The following is a 15,108-nucleotide window of genomic DNA, read 5'->3' on the forward strand; positions in this document are numbered from 1 at the left end:
CAAAAGACTTGCAGCTTTGATTACAGCAAGAAGTGGTTCTAGAAAATGGAACTCATGCATGATGAATACAAATGCATTTATATGGAGATTAAACTTCTAAAGTCAGCACTGGATTTTTATTCATGAGAATCACAATAATCAGGGCAGAATGCATATGCTTTGTGCAAATCATGAAACTTTTCCTTTTTTGGTTCATAATGTGTCACTTTGTGGTCACAATAAAACCCCAACAAACAGTACTTCTCATGGAGGCAATGTGACAAAATGTGAAGAAGTTCAATATAAATTCAAGTGTTTTAAATTAGGGTGATAAATCCTGCCAGGAGAACTTACCTGAATAGCCAGACACAGCGTGTTGAGAATGATCAGGACAAACATGACGTACTCAAAGCCAGTGGAGTTGACCACATACCAGAACTTGTACTGGTAGGGATTTTTGGGAATGTAGCGGCGCAGAGGACGAGCTTTCAGTGCGTACTCCACACACTGGCGCTGTAGCGGTGTTGAGGGTGTTGCAAAGGAACAGAGAGACAAACAGGCTCCTGAGCGAAAACTAGACAGAGCTACGGATTCCTGAGGCCGATCTTGTTCAGCAGCCACCGACCTGGTTCTTGTCCAGCTCGCAGTTCTTGTACTCCTTCTCTCCCTGTTCCTGGAAGGTAACGATGACGAAACCAACGAAGATGTTCATCATGAAGAAGGCGATGATGATGATGTAGATGATGAAGAAGATGGAGATCTCGATGCGGTAGTTGTAGATGGGGCCCAAGTTCTCCCTGTTGGAGTCGATGGCCTTGTACAGCAGACTGTGGGGACAAACGCGATCCAGTTACAACACAGAGCGTAACCTGCTTTAATCACATAAAATCTTCAGCAACAACTAGATAAACATGCATTCACAGACACCATCAGCCATAAATATCCCTTTGCTCAGGTTTTTGAACTGACAGTGGACCAATACTCACGTGGGCCAACCCTCAAAGGTGGAGACAGTGAACAGGGCCATCATGGCCATGAGGACGTTGTCAAAGTTGAAGTCGCTGTTGTACCAGATCCTCTCCCTCACCATGGGCAGAGCCGTGTCCCCGTTGTTGTAAAGAATGTATGTCCCCCTATTTTAAAAAAACATCTTTAGACACTTAATGTACAAGCACAACACTGTCCGAATCTTTCAAACTTCTTCTTGTTTTTCATTATTTGCTTCCAGGCAGCAAGATATTCTCACAATATTTTAATGGTTTTGATAGTTTTTAAGCTTTCTGAAGGTCTTTCGTCAAACTTGTTTCAACTTTTGGCAGCTTGTCTATTCATTTCCTGTATTTGCCTTTGAGCTGAATGTCACCACATGTCCAAGGTCTGCATAGACAAGTGTGAGGGTAGATAAACAGAGGACAAGTACAATAAAAAAAAGGAAAAAGTAAAGTTTAAAAAACAACTACAGCACTGAAACGATGTTATCTTCAAAAACATAATAATTTTCAAATAAAATTTTAGCAAAGACCTGAACGATTCATCAGCCCAGCTGATAATATGATACAATTTTCTGTTGTTCAGGAACACTGACGCTTAAATGATACAGCTTGTATTATTTAAGGACTTTACAATAAGACATTTAAAGGTCCAATTTAAAATCGGCTCTTTGCCAAGTTCCCTTGACAATGGACCAGGACAGACCTCGATTTTAGCTTCTTCTTTTTTCCCTTTTTTAAACAATTTTCAAACAAAACATATTTAGACTGTCTCTAATAAAATACTAAATTATTATGCTAACAATTAGGCAGGAAAAAAGCCAAAGGCAAAATCATATCTTGCTCCTTGGAAGCAAAAATGAAGTCAGAAGCTGTGACCCAGAAAGAGATGAGAAGAACTAATTGCACTCATCTGGGCTGGACTTTGCATCATCTGTGCACCGGTAGAATTTACCCTAAAAATGACAAGGTGAGACAACAGGGTCTTACTTAAAATAACATTATGGCACAGATTTCATGCCTGGTTTTGTGCTCTTGTACCTTGAAGAGCTGCACTCCGATGCAAGCAAACATGAACTGCAGGAGGGTGGTGACAATCATGATGTTGCCGATGGTTCTGATGGCCACAAATACACACTGCACCACGTGCTGCAGAGGAACCAAGTTATGAACTGTCAGTTCAAATACACAGCTGCACCAGAAACAGAGCCACAGGCAATCACAAGAACACAGGGAGAACCAGACACACTCATGGGGAGAAACACACAGGCGTCAGGCCTCACTGAGTGTCTGTTTTTACTTTCAGTCCTTTGGCTCTGTTGATGGCCCTGAGCGGACGGAGGACCCGCAAAACACGGAGGATCTTCACCACTGAGATCGCAGAAGACCTGCAGGGGGCGGTACAAACAATACAAGTTGAGATCTTCTGAAACCTACTCTGCAAATCAAGTGACCTTGTCATAATCTATTCTGATTTTCAGGACCAACAGGAGAGAAGACACGTTCGTGTTCAACTTCAAGAAATATCTACCAGGCAAAAATGTGATTTTCACCAAGAAAGACAAATCATTTATGCAGCGAGATGGGAGGATACATACTGAATGCCAAAGGAGACGAGAGACACGCCGACGACCACAGGTCTAATAGGTTGAAATAGTTCCTGCAGAATGCTCCTTTATGCAGGAACGCTCCAAATGCCGTCATCTGAACAAAGACGAGAGAAATATTACACCAAAATTTACACACAGAGACACAAACACAAAGCAGAGAAAACAACAGCTTGACCTGGGCTAATTTTTAAACTTAAGAAACAGTAGATTTTGTTTTTTTATTATTCTTACATATTTTATATGCGGTTGGATAAAGCTGTGTTATGTAACTTTTATAAATAATAAGTTTTTTACATATTTCTTGACACTGTTACTATGTATTGACAGTATGGTTTGAGACAGATAATTCAGCTCCCTTTGCTCCCAGTGCAAACTAAAAATGACCAATCAGAGCCGGGAAGCAGGTCTTAGCGCTGTCAATCACTGTGCTGTGTGGTGCTACTCATCCTCCCTTTCCTCCGGTTACATAATCTTATTTTTCAAGCACATTCAGTATATTCCACAATTCTTTTGTTAGGTTTATTCAAAACTGAATGTGAAACTGAGTAAGTGATACCACTCATGGTATTTAGTATAATCTGAATGAATGTATTGTTGATTTTTACAAATTTATAATCAATCCTGGACCAATTGCAGCAATATAGCAATATATTTTATATAGCAAGTTTATAAAAAGTTATGGTTTTGAAACCAGTACTGCAATCTAGTTTTTAAGTTGTTTTTAGGGAAAGTTTTAACAAGAAGCCAACTAAAGTTCAAAAGCTTTGTTGAAGCATAGAGTGAACACAGCACAGTGTTGTTGCAACCCCTGTATTATCTGTTATGTCATTGTTTTTGTAGCAGCATTTTTTCCCATAAAGTAGTCAAGTCATGCTGTACTTTTTTCACACTTTTGTGTAAATACTGTGAAGCCTAGAAATTTCTGAACAAGTTTAACATACAGTGAAAATGTCATTCTGGTCCATGCTTTATCCACTTTGCTAAACAAATGCATTTAAATTGAAAACATACAGATATGCATGCATGTGCAGTTCTGCACACACACACAGTGACAGACACATGTGAGCTACAAACAATGCAAAATATTGACACATGACAAGGAGAGCAGATTAATCCTAACAATGCAACACACATATCTTGGTATGGGCGATTAATCTAATCTAGCAAGCAGAGTTACCTGACATGCAGCGAGAAACGAGACGGGGGAAGAACTGAACAGTGACTGTGATTACCGTCGATTATTTCTGAATGTTGAATCATTATTTTTATTATCTGGGAAAAAAGCTAGAAAAAGAAAAAAAAACACTGACTAATATTTAATCAGGCGTTAAAGCAAGTCAGTGCTTCGTTACAAAAAGTTTTTTTTTTTTTAAATAGAAAAATGTGAAACTACTAAATTTCTATTTTTTGTTAGTTTTTTTTTTTAAACGTGAAAACTCTGTGATAATTATGGACAACACTGTGGCTAGAGATGGTTAGAAAACGTTGTCCATGAAGCAAAACGTGTTTTTGACAGACAAGGAGAGTAAAAAAAAAAACGACGTAAAACACAAAATTTCCGTATTGTAGTGTTGGGACAACACAACGAGCAGGCGGCCATTACTTTCCTAACATTAAAAATAAAAAAACGACGAGAGGAAGGACATTTGCAGCAAGCTGAGAGGTGATGTTGAGGCGCCACGACAGTCGCCGTTGTTTACCTTAATAATGATCTCAAATGTAAACATACTAGTGAAGACATAGTCTGCATAGCCTAGGATCTGAGAAGGCAATCAGAGTGACATAAGCACGCAGGGTTACTGAAGCTCTACCCAACACAGCACAGCACAGCACACACAGGACATTTACCTTCAACAGGATCTCAACAGTAAGATTGCGGTGAAAGCATAGTCAAAATAACCAAGTATCTGCAAAAGCAATGCACAAGTTCAAGTCATTGCAGGTCAACACATAAAGTGGTCTATTAAACACTTGTTGCTGCAAGATAATGTTGTTCAGACATACAAAACAGAAGCAAATCTCCAAATAGTGAAGCTGAACTGGGTAACATCTGAAGGTGGAAGCTGTTTTTATGATCAGTCACTTCAACAGTCATAGTGGAGAGGATGAAGTGTGGAGATAGAGGCTTGATTTTAGTTCCTGTCTGGAATCACTGCTGGGAGGAAAGGTCTGTGCAGTGATTTCAGGAGAGACAGATTAACTTTCTCCAATGCACAGCACAAAAACCCCAATGTTATTTATGACGTGTTCCTGTCACAAACCACCAAATCTGAGACCTGACGTCTCCTCGGACCGTCCATCCTGGTGGAATCGGCTAATAATACCTGTCAGGTCCAATCACACCTCACAGGCTTCCCCATTCTGGCTTCCTCTCATTTTTAGGATCAAATTAAATTCTTATTTTTAAGGGTTTAAAAGCCACTATGTCTATCAAAGCTTTTACACTATACAACTATTTCGTTATAGTTACATTTTTCACCCCTTTTTAGAAAATAAAAACATCTGCGATTTTGGGGTTTGTCAGGTTCCAATCAGAAACTTTGCATTATCCGTGCTGCACTAGCATGTGGTGATGATATTTACCACCTAGTTACTGCTGCTCTATTGCAATGAGATATCTTTTCATTCTGCATCAAATGTAATCAAGTGCAGAAAAAAGTCTACTCAATGAGTAACTTTGCCGGGCAAAGTGTGAATGCATGACTGTGGATATTTAACAGCTAACTAATGATTGTAGTCCTAGGATATTCTGATAATATTTAAAACTGATCATATTTTCCTGAAGGTTCCAGTTATCATTGGGATCATCCCACATTCAGGATCACCAAGTGCAACTTGCTGCGGTTCAGAGAAATACAAAAACCCATCATCACACCACTGGTTGAAATTCAGAAGTGACTTCCTTTAATAAGGAAGAAAGCATTTTGAGGGGAAAATGTATTATTAAATATTTAGACATAAAAGAGACGAGCAATCTGGCCATGTATGTTGTTTTGAGAATATATAACATACTTTTGCCTCTCAAATGAAACATTCATGTCAATGTAATGAACAACAGTCTAAAGACGAGGCTCAACCCGGCTGTGTTTCTCCTGGCGTGTGGTAAAGTCCTCTGTGGAAAAGACTCTTCATTAGCTACAGTTAGCATGTGAAGCTTCCCTCACACAGGTCGATGTGGCTTTACGTACAATGTTGCGAGCGGAGAAGTTGCGGATGGGGTCCTCGGCCGCCAGGGAAACGGAGCTGAGCATGATGAAGACCAGGATCAGGTTGGTGAAGATCTGATGGTTGATGAGCTTATGGCAGAGCACACGAAACCTGCAGAAACAGAGCAGACAGAAAATATCAGACTGCTACATTTTAGGTTTCCTTTTTCTCTGTTGCACCTAAAGATTTCAGATTTTTTTTGTTTTTTGAACAGAGAAAGTGCCTGTTCTGACTCCAACTCACGAGTTGGTGCTGCTGAAGATGAAAAACGCACTGCCCTCCGGGATGGGTGGCGTCTTCTCCTTCATGGTGAGTTCAGAGAGTCGCTGGATCCGGGGGCCCGGCGGGGCTTCAGGGAGGTTCCCATGATCATCATCTTCATCACCTGTACAACAGCAGCTCAGTATCATAATGATGTTTATTGCTTGCACCATAATAGAACTGCCTAAATAAAAAAATATAAACATGTTTAATCACAAAAGTAAATATTATTTATTTCTTTGCTATATTGATTGTATTTCTGACAAACTCTGTAAAAAGAAAAGAAAATCTGCATCTATTTCCCTTTATTTTTACATTTCCTGCTGCTTTTTTTTTTAATTTAATTATGTTTTCCATTTTATGTGCATTATTTGTTTTTATTCATTTCATTTCATTTCCTCACAATTATTTCATTCTATGTTTTCTCAGTTTCTTCTTCCTTTATCTTATATTTCCTGGTGCATTTTGTCAAAAAGGTATAATATCAGTTACATGTTTAGGTGATACCAGTGGATAACTCCTTTGACAGTACATTAAAAACTATAAATTCAATTCTGCTTAAACTTGATTAAAGTGACATTTCAAAATGGTTCTTTCTGAAAAATAAAAAGGACAGAGATTTGTGGTTTAAACATTATTCCCATATATTGTTAAACTCAAACCAGCTAAGCCTCATCTGCTAAACAAGCTTCTTCACCTGGTGAGTCGACGGTGGTGTACGATTCTTTGTCCCCCTCTAGCAAGGCCTCCGTTGGCATCTAGAAGATGTTTAGCAAAAAAATTTTTTACAGATTACTTCATACAAAAAAGAAAAATATCTAACATTAACAGAGTAGTGCTGGGATTATCTAATTTATGTAAGAGCTCCAGCTAATTTGCTTTTTACCGTTGTTTTCCCGTCTTCTGTTATTTCAATCCTCTTCTTCTCTGTGTTTGAGTCCCTGTTGGCAATGAATAAAGTTTAAAACCTCCAATGTATTTTTTCTTTCTTTTTGCAGATGGAATTTTTTTTTTTAAAACTGTCAAATGAAAGCTTGTTGAACCATACTTAGCACTATTCTTTCTCTTTTTGGCCTCTTCTTCCTCTTTCTGTGCCGTGTTGAGGCTCTCCGCGTCAGCCAGGTTATCAACAGCGATGGCCAAGAACACATTCAGCAGGATGTCTGATCGAGCGTTACAGAAAAAACAAAAACACTTACCAACATTTTAAAAACGTCGACTAAAAATCTCCACAGGCTTCACGGAAATAGATCAGTTCAGTTAAATGAGCTGTTTTCAATTTGGTAAAGTTGTAATTTCATCTAAATGTCTGTGACCGAATATAAAAACACACTTAGATTTGTATTTGTAACGAATTCAACAATCATTCGTCACTTTCCTTCCACTTTACAGTTACTCTTTACTTTGTGTTGGTCTGTCACAGAAAGTCCTAATTTAAAACAATTTGTGTTCATGTTCAAACTCAAAAACCTTAGCGGGTGTAACTCGTGTTTCAAGGCACTCTCTCGGCGATGTGAGTGATTGTGTGATTGCATTGAGTAGGATACAGTTTCCACAGATGAAGAGGATGATGAAGTAAATGCAGACCACCATGCCAGAGGACGCCGGACCACCGTACGCCATGATGCCGTCATACATCACGGTGTTCCAGTCCTCGCCTGTCAGGATCTGGTGAAAAATATTAGGAGAATAACACCGAAGCACCTGATTCTGGTCGAACCGCATTAATCGCAGTAATTAATCCCAGATATTGAAAACGAATGTCAGACTGGAATATGATATGCTTGATATGTGATAAAACCCTCGGTTCGTCTCTGATTCTCGCAAACACAAACCTGAAACACAGTGAGGAGGGCCTGGGGGAAATTATCAAATGTGCTTCTTTTGGTCACCGTCTCATCAAAGTTGAATTTTCCCCCGAAGAGTTGCATGCCCAGCAGGGAGAAAATAATGATGAAGAGGAAGAGCAGCAGCAGCAGGGAGGCGATGGACTTCATGGAGTTGAGCAGAGAGGCCACCAGGTTACTCAGAGACGCCCAGTGACTGAAGAAGACAGAGACAGAATTTAACTCTCCTGCTTTCTTTTTCCCCTTTTTCCTTTCTCTATTACTTTTCTTATAGAGAGAAATAAATTTATATGCCATTTTGAGTTTTTTTATTTCTGCTTTTATTTGTGCAGCGGTCTTTAGCCTTCATGACATGAACAAATATTAGCGTGAAATATGCTTACCGCGTAACTTTGAAGATCCTGAGGAGCCGTACGCAGCGCAAAACCGAGATCCCCAGTGGAGACATGATGGCCAGCTCCACCAGGATGGTCTCCACGATTCCTCCACACACCACAAAACAATCAAAGCGGTTGAACAGCGACACGAAGTAGGCCTGGAGCCCCAAACTGTACATCTTCACAAGCATCTCCAGAGTGAACAAAGCCAAAAGAACCTTATTGGCCACTTCTGGAGCAGAAAGAGAGAAAAACAGAGGAATGCTTTTTGTAGAAATATAACGGCTGTAGTATATTGAATTTCAACTTGGTAAAAGTAAAGCAAACAGAATGTAAAAAGTAAAACAGACACCTTGTACTTCTGTTAGCCATTCGGGCTGGTTGTAGTGCTCTGACGCGATGGTGAGGGTGTTGAGGAACACCAGGATGATGACGAGCCAATAAAACGTCACGGATTTCACGGCCGCCCTGCACTTCCTGCGGCAGAAGCGGTTCCACCGTCGCCACTGCCGACTGACAGAGGATCAGTTTGAGATATTTTCTCCGTCAGCTTGGAAAATCTAAAGGGAAACGTTACGATCTACCCAACATGCAAAAGGATCATTTGTTGTTGAGGTCAAGGAATTATATCACGGCAAATACGAGAGGATCAAAACCGATCAGGAGCAGACGGCTGGATTTTTGGTCAACATGGATCAGTGTTGAATTGCTGGTGAGCCGTCAGGGAAAGAAACGCATGGATGATTACAGCAGGGGTCAGAATGATTCAAATACGTGACCAGAATTGATCATGCACGATGAGAAGGAGAGCACCATGCAGCACCACAGCATAGTACTAACCTGCACTTTGATTTAGTTATTTTCTGACTGGTGGAAATAGAAGACAAGACAGCACTGTAAATCTCTAAAGCATGAACTCGGTGGTGAAATCTTCAGCTTATGTCAACGTGATCTGATTTCCGACTGCGTTGGTGACCATTTTCCCTCTAAAGGGAAACTTCTGCGTCAGCCGTGAGCTGCTCGATGAAAAACCTTTTGCATAACTGATTTGTGGTGTGATGTGTCAAACTCACCACAGCGGTCCACAGCACAAAAATTTGTCCTCTTCTCCATTGTGGTTGTCTGTGGTCGCCGACTCTGTCTCACTCGTGGGCATGCTGGCTGCAGAGTCACACACACACATGCAAATGTAAAAAAAAAAAGAAAAAGAATTGCATGAAAAAGCTTACAAATTTTACATGACTTACAATTTTATTTCATCAGCATTTTATTATTATTTTTTAATAAAGCGTTTTTCTTTTTGGCATTAATTTCTTTGTGGTTTAGCTGAGCAATAGGCTAATAAAAGATGTACGTTTTTTCAGATCCATGACTTTTCAGAAAACCAACATCAAATGAAACATTAGAAGCAAAAAAACTGAGAAGCACCAATTTCTTTTATGTTGCAAGTTTCTCTCTTGCATCTTCTCTGCAGTTTGCGTGTGGTATTGTGGTATCTCTGATGGCCGTAAATTATTTGAAAGAAAAGGGAGGAAAAAAGCTAAACTATCTGTGTGACGTCTTCACAAAGTTAACAGGGAGGACAAATGTATCTAGCCTAGAACAGAATATGCTGACTGTTATCAATTACTATAGATTATTATCAAATCAGATTAGCAGATTTTCAAAGCCAGATACTGTACATCAGTTTTCCACAAATTAGGCTGAGCTCTGATTCCCTGGAATTGCATTAGAGTAGAAAGGTTATTGTTTAACTTTTCTGCATGGAAAAAGTCATAACAAATGCATCAGGGTGAAATAAGCTCATTAGCTGTAATCCAAACATCTGAATGTCTAAATGCAATGTTGAAACGTAATGCTTTACTATAGTTCTATATTGTGATATATGGTCTCTGCACTGCAGTAAGTGTTGGTTTTAATAGACATGGGATCAAAACATTTATAAAATACTGAAAATGGAACGATTCATGCATGCAGAAAAAACAACCTTACTGATGAATAATGAACATGTTTGATAATGAATGATGGGCAACCTTTACACCAACACTTCTGATTCAATCCAAGTAAAATATAATTTGCTAAGTAAAATCTTGGGGCAACATTCCAAAGATACTTTTATACCCACATAGACAAATCTCATGCTAAATTTTGTTTTGTTTTGGACAAAATCACCACTAGGTGGCACATTTTCTCCTAGAAACCCTTTAAAACAGGGAAAATGCAGCTGAGATAAGGAAGTTCTGCATTTAATCCTCATTAGCCAGGACATAATTGGAGGAAACTGTTCTGTTTCAAATATTTATATTTGCAGTTACTTATAACTGCTGAACCTATTTAATTTATTTTTTTGCTTTTTTTGCTTAAAACATGTCCTTCTTACACTACAATATGACTTCAGCATTAAAGAAAATGATTATAGATAATAATACAGATGAGGATGGTGATGATAGGGACCATGCACAATAAAACAGCATCAAGAAACAAAGTGCACAAAGGATCCAGCAAACCAAGCCCATCAATGCAAAGACATTCTTCAGGACGAAGGTGAAATGTCCTCATGAACACGCACAGGGGACAGATGAAGTCTTCCTGATGCTCCCGCGCTCAGGTGCACACAAATACATTTACCCTGTGTCTCTGTGGACTGAGAGAACCAGCCAAACTTTCCTTTCTTCTTCTCAGTGAGGTCAGCCAGCGTGACCCCTTGGTGTTATCAACATGCAGTTCACATAGCCAGACAGCAGAGGAAGCAGTGAGTCAACACAAAGCAGAACAAGAGAGAAGAATGAACAGCTACAGGCAACTTCAGAACAAACTACTGATGCAGCTACAGTATCCAGAAAATCACTGATAAACTACAGAAAAAAATATTGATGATTTAAATCTGTCCATACTGTGGAGTATAATAAGAAAAAATAATGGCATTCCTTCACCAGTAATTGATTCAAGGGTTGTTATTTATGAAATGATTAGTTATCAAACAGTATTAGCTATAATGAAAATCAATAAACCTGACTAGTCAGATCTCTCCGCTCATGATTTCTGGACACAATAACCACATACGACATTCTAAAACTGAGGATGATTAGCTGTAAACAAACTTAAGTGAGAACGTGAGAAGTAAACAGTTGTTAAAAATAAGAAAGATGTGGCAACATATGGGAGGAAGAGGAGAGGAAAAGAGGGAACATCTGATGTTAGTGGCATTCTACAGGCAGTATCTACAAGACAACAGGGGCGCCGCCAGGAATCTTGGGCCCCATGACAAACATAAATAAATAAATGGATAAATAAATAAATGAATAAATAAATAAATTGCGGTGGGCCCCTTTGGGCCTTAGAATTGTCAGAACTTTTTCCCCAATATATGGCGCCCCTGCAAGACACACACGCACACGGACACCCACACTGCAGGAATCAAGGAGAGAACGTTAGTGTGTTATCTCTGTAAACAACAACAACAACAGCAGCAGCAGCAGCAGCAGCAATGGTAAAAGCAGTGCAGATACTGGAGAACATGAACACTGACAGGTGCATGTGAACTGACTGCAAGGCGCGGCAGAGCCATCAGTGCACAGAAGATGAGATTTGTATGATTTTTTTGCAGAAAAAAAAATGATGGTTCCTGCACCATCTCAAGTTTATTATGTAACTGCATGATTACTGATTATATAACAGGGCTCTTCCTTCATCTGTCTTTCAGATGTCCACAAAAAAAAAAAAAAAGCCATGGAAAAAATTAGAAACGTGAGATCATCCAAACTTAGACATATTTTTGAATCCTCCAATTCAAACTTAACATGCGTTTGTTGAGTGGTGAATTGATGGTGAAACTTCACAAGCATTCAGTGACTTTGAAAGACTGCAGAAGAAAATCATGCCACAGTCCTGGGCGGGTCCCTCTGCTGTACTACACGGCGCAAACAGCAATCAAAAAGATCCGGGTGACTCACGATTGCGCTTGCCCTCCTCGTCCCCCTCCTCCTCGTTCTCGGGGTCGATGTCCTCGGCTTGTGTGATCCAGTCCAGGTAGCCTTTAAGGTCCTCCTCCAGCTGCTGCTTCTCGCGCAGCTTCTGGAAGTCGCCGCGAGCTTTGGCCTTTTCACGCTCTTTGGAAAACTCTCTGCAAGGACCAAAAGAGACGACTCAATTGCCTGATTAAGATTAAGGAAGGTTTTCGGGTTTGTTTTCACTTTTTTAGTGGCAAGTAAAAATGTAAACGTACCCACTCAACACTCCCAGGACCAGGTTCAGAACAAAGAACGATCCAAAGATGACCAGACTGACAAAGTAGACCCACGGCAGCTCAAAGCCCATCGCATCATTCATCTGCATTGGAAAATGTTTAATCAATCTCTGCTCACTTATGAAAATATTTGCCTAAGTATTTACTTGAGATAAAAAAAAAAAATTATGTATAAATATTAAATACATGTAAGTAAAAATACTGATTTGTACAAAAATGAAGCAGTGATCAAAAATGTAATGGGACATCAAAGATTCTTTAAAAATTACGCAAAAGATAAATACAAAATATAAATAAAGCTATTTATATTATATTGAAGTAATAACATGTCACTCTAATACATTTTAGTAAAAATCCAACCTTTAGTTTGATTAATATTGGGAAAAAAAATGCATATCAGGAAATAATCAACAGTTATTTTTTTGTTATTTTACATTTTTGAAGAAAACTTACTGGCAACCCTAATGAGAAGAAATGCAGCTTTTTTTAAAATCAAAATGTACTTTTTCAAATTGATCAAAAAGATTAGGAACTTTTAATTAGTGATCTATGACTCTTTTCTCTCAGGCATAAACATGAGGTGAAATAAAATCTGATTTAATTTAGATATGCTTTGGTCTTCATAACTCAGTAAACTGCTTCAAGAACCCATCTGCTAACCATAAAGTCTTTACTTACAAAGCTATTGCTTTATTTTACACTACAAAATATGTATTTTTAATTCATGCAAGTTGTAGTTAAAAAAATGGTTTGTGATTTATATTTCTAAAAGAAAAATCAGAAAGTGGAATCAGCAGGTCAGAGCTTTACAAAGTATGGCACAGGAAATGATTTCTGATCAGTGCATCGTTGCTCCTCAATACACAGAAAATTGGCTTCTTTTCTGTTTTCTGTTTTTTATAGATGTGGATCAATTGGATTTCAGCTTCACTCACAAAGTGCCACATACCCGCCCACCAGGCACGAACTGCTAAAGTTGGCCAATTCAACTAGAACAGGTCGTATGGCACATGTAACATAAATGACCATCTATCCGTAAATCAATTCTTTATTGTTTTGGGTTTGTCAGACCTTCTTCTCTCCAGCAACACAACACCAACACTGAGATGAAATTGCCATGGCAACACAGCGTAAAATATGTGGAGAGGAAGAAAAAAGGACTTCAGGAAGACAGCAGAGGAAGAGAAAGAGGGAGAAGTTCATTATTTCACAGATGAGGGTCACCGTTGGTAAATGAGTGGGAGGACTGAGATAAAGCTCGTAAGTGTTTTGGCTAATTAAAAGCCCTTGCTGGTTTTTGCTAATGAGAAGCCAAGAGTTTTCAAGCTTTTTAAATCGATGACACTTGTTTATTCAAAGGAAAGCCACTGTCCAGGCTGCAGCTCTGAAAGGAATCCTTGTCATGTGTGACCCTTGTGATGCTGCTTAATGAGATTTTATATCGCAAAGGCTTCAGCTGCATGTCAGAACAAATATTGTGATCACGCTTGAAACAAAAAGTCAGAAATCGGTGGCAGATTCAGGCTTCTGGGTCATTTTTGTAGCATTTGATTACCCAGTAGAGAACGTCGGTCCAGCCTTCCATGGTGATACACTGGAAAACGGTGAGCATGGCAAACAGGAAGTTGTCAAAGTTGGTGATGCCGTTGTTGGGGCCTTGCCAGCCCTCTCTGCAAATGGTGCCGTTGACCAGGCAGCGGCGGCCGTGCCCTGAGACAGCGCACGGCGCGGGCTCCTCCTCTGCCAGAGCTCCTGGAGGCGAGAACACAAACACACCAAACGCTAAAGACAAGCCAAAACGGTTTCATGTCACGACCTTTACAGCACATGATTGGAGTTTAACACAGAGAGAAATGCAATCAGCATAAAAAAACTCCAAATCTCAGCCATTTTTTTCATGTTCAGCTTACATTATTGCACTGCATGTGTCTTAATGATTAAAATGATTAAATTAGGATAAAATACAACTCTGTCCTCCAAAAGCAGACATATTGTTCAATCTGAAAAGCCTGGTCAGTTAATATTTTCATTTTTTAACAACTGATGCAATAACTTCATGAGAATGTTTTCTGGTTCCACTCCCAGTGAAATTAAATAGATCACACAGATGCCCAGATACTTATTTCGACTTTCCAACAGCAAGAATCTCTCCTACTCTGCTTTTATTTTTTTTACATTTACACTTATTTATCTTTAAACATGAGTACATTTCTTGAATGATTGTGCGATTTTGTAAGCGACATTAAGTCAAAGAGTGGGCTTGTTTACATAATAGCTAGATATTTGTCATTTAATCACAGGATTTAATCCACCGTCTGCTGCTGTGTCCTGTTCTCAGCTGCTTGTCACCATTCACATACAAGGTGCATTATTCCATTCATTCCCAGGGATTAAATCCTGTACCTGTGGTAATCTCAGATCCACAATATGTCTGTTTCGTGTGAAAGAAAGATAGAAGCTATGAAATAAAGACCAGCTTACCTGATTTTATGACGAAGCATGTGGCGTGCATCTTTCCGATGAAGAGCTCCAGGCCGATGATGGCGTAGATGATGATTACAAAGAGGACCAGCAGAGCAATGTGAAGGAGGG

At 39.3% G+C, this 15,108-nt stretch overlaps 1 protein-coding gene across 1 annotated transcript in view; it reads right to left on the reverse strand.

Annotated features, from left to right (window-relative positions):
- LOC129356852 (voltage-dependent L-type calcium channel subunit alpha-1D-like) overlaps positions 1-15,090 on the reverse strand; it is a 29,635-nt gene extending 14,545 nt beyond the window's left edge. Inside the window, 25 exon segments of the mRNA XM_055026397.1 lie at positions 334-492; positions 605-806; positions 966-1,112; positions 1,872-1,924; positions 2,010-2,117; positions 2,269-2,356; positions 2,567-2,603; positions 2,606-2,672; positions 4,279-4,338; positions 5,767-5,896; positions 6,029-6,170; positions 6,744-6,804; positions 6,933-6,987; positions 7,095-7,209; positions 7,594-7,714; positions 7,882-8,089; positions 8,277-8,502; positions 8,623-8,783; positions 9,111-9,137; positions 9,344-9,431; positions 10,899-10,973; positions 12,224-12,393; positions 12,496-12,599; positions 14,072-14,268; positions 14,998-15,090. Coding sequence (XP_054882372.1) covers positions 334-492; positions 605-806; positions 966-1,112; positions 1,872-1,924; positions 2,010-2,117; positions 2,269-2,356; positions 2,567-2,603; positions 2,606-2,672; positions 4,279-4,338; positions 5,767-5,896; positions 6,029-6,170; positions 6,744-6,804; positions 6,933-6,987; positions 7,095-7,209; positions 7,594-7,714; positions 7,882-8,089; positions 8,277-8,502; positions 8,623-8,783; positions 9,111-9,137; positions 9,344-9,431; positions 10,899-10,973; positions 12,224-12,393; positions 12,496-12,599; positions 14,072-14,268; positions 14,998-15,028 — 2,832 coding nt within the window. The 5' untranslated portion in view covers positions 15,029-15,090.
- Positions 15,091-15,108: the final 18 nt, after the last annotated feature.

Source organism: Poeciliopsis prolifica, unplaced genomic scaffold (assembly GCF_027474105.1).
Source record: "Poeciliopsis prolifica strain line A6 unplaced genomic scaffold, Auburn_PproV2 SCAFFOLD201, whole genome shotgun sequence".
In the NCBI taxonomy this organism is placed as follows: domain Eukaryota; kingdom Metazoa; phylum Chordata; class Actinopteri; order Cyprinodontiformes; family Poeciliidae; genus Poeciliopsis; species Poeciliopsis prolifica.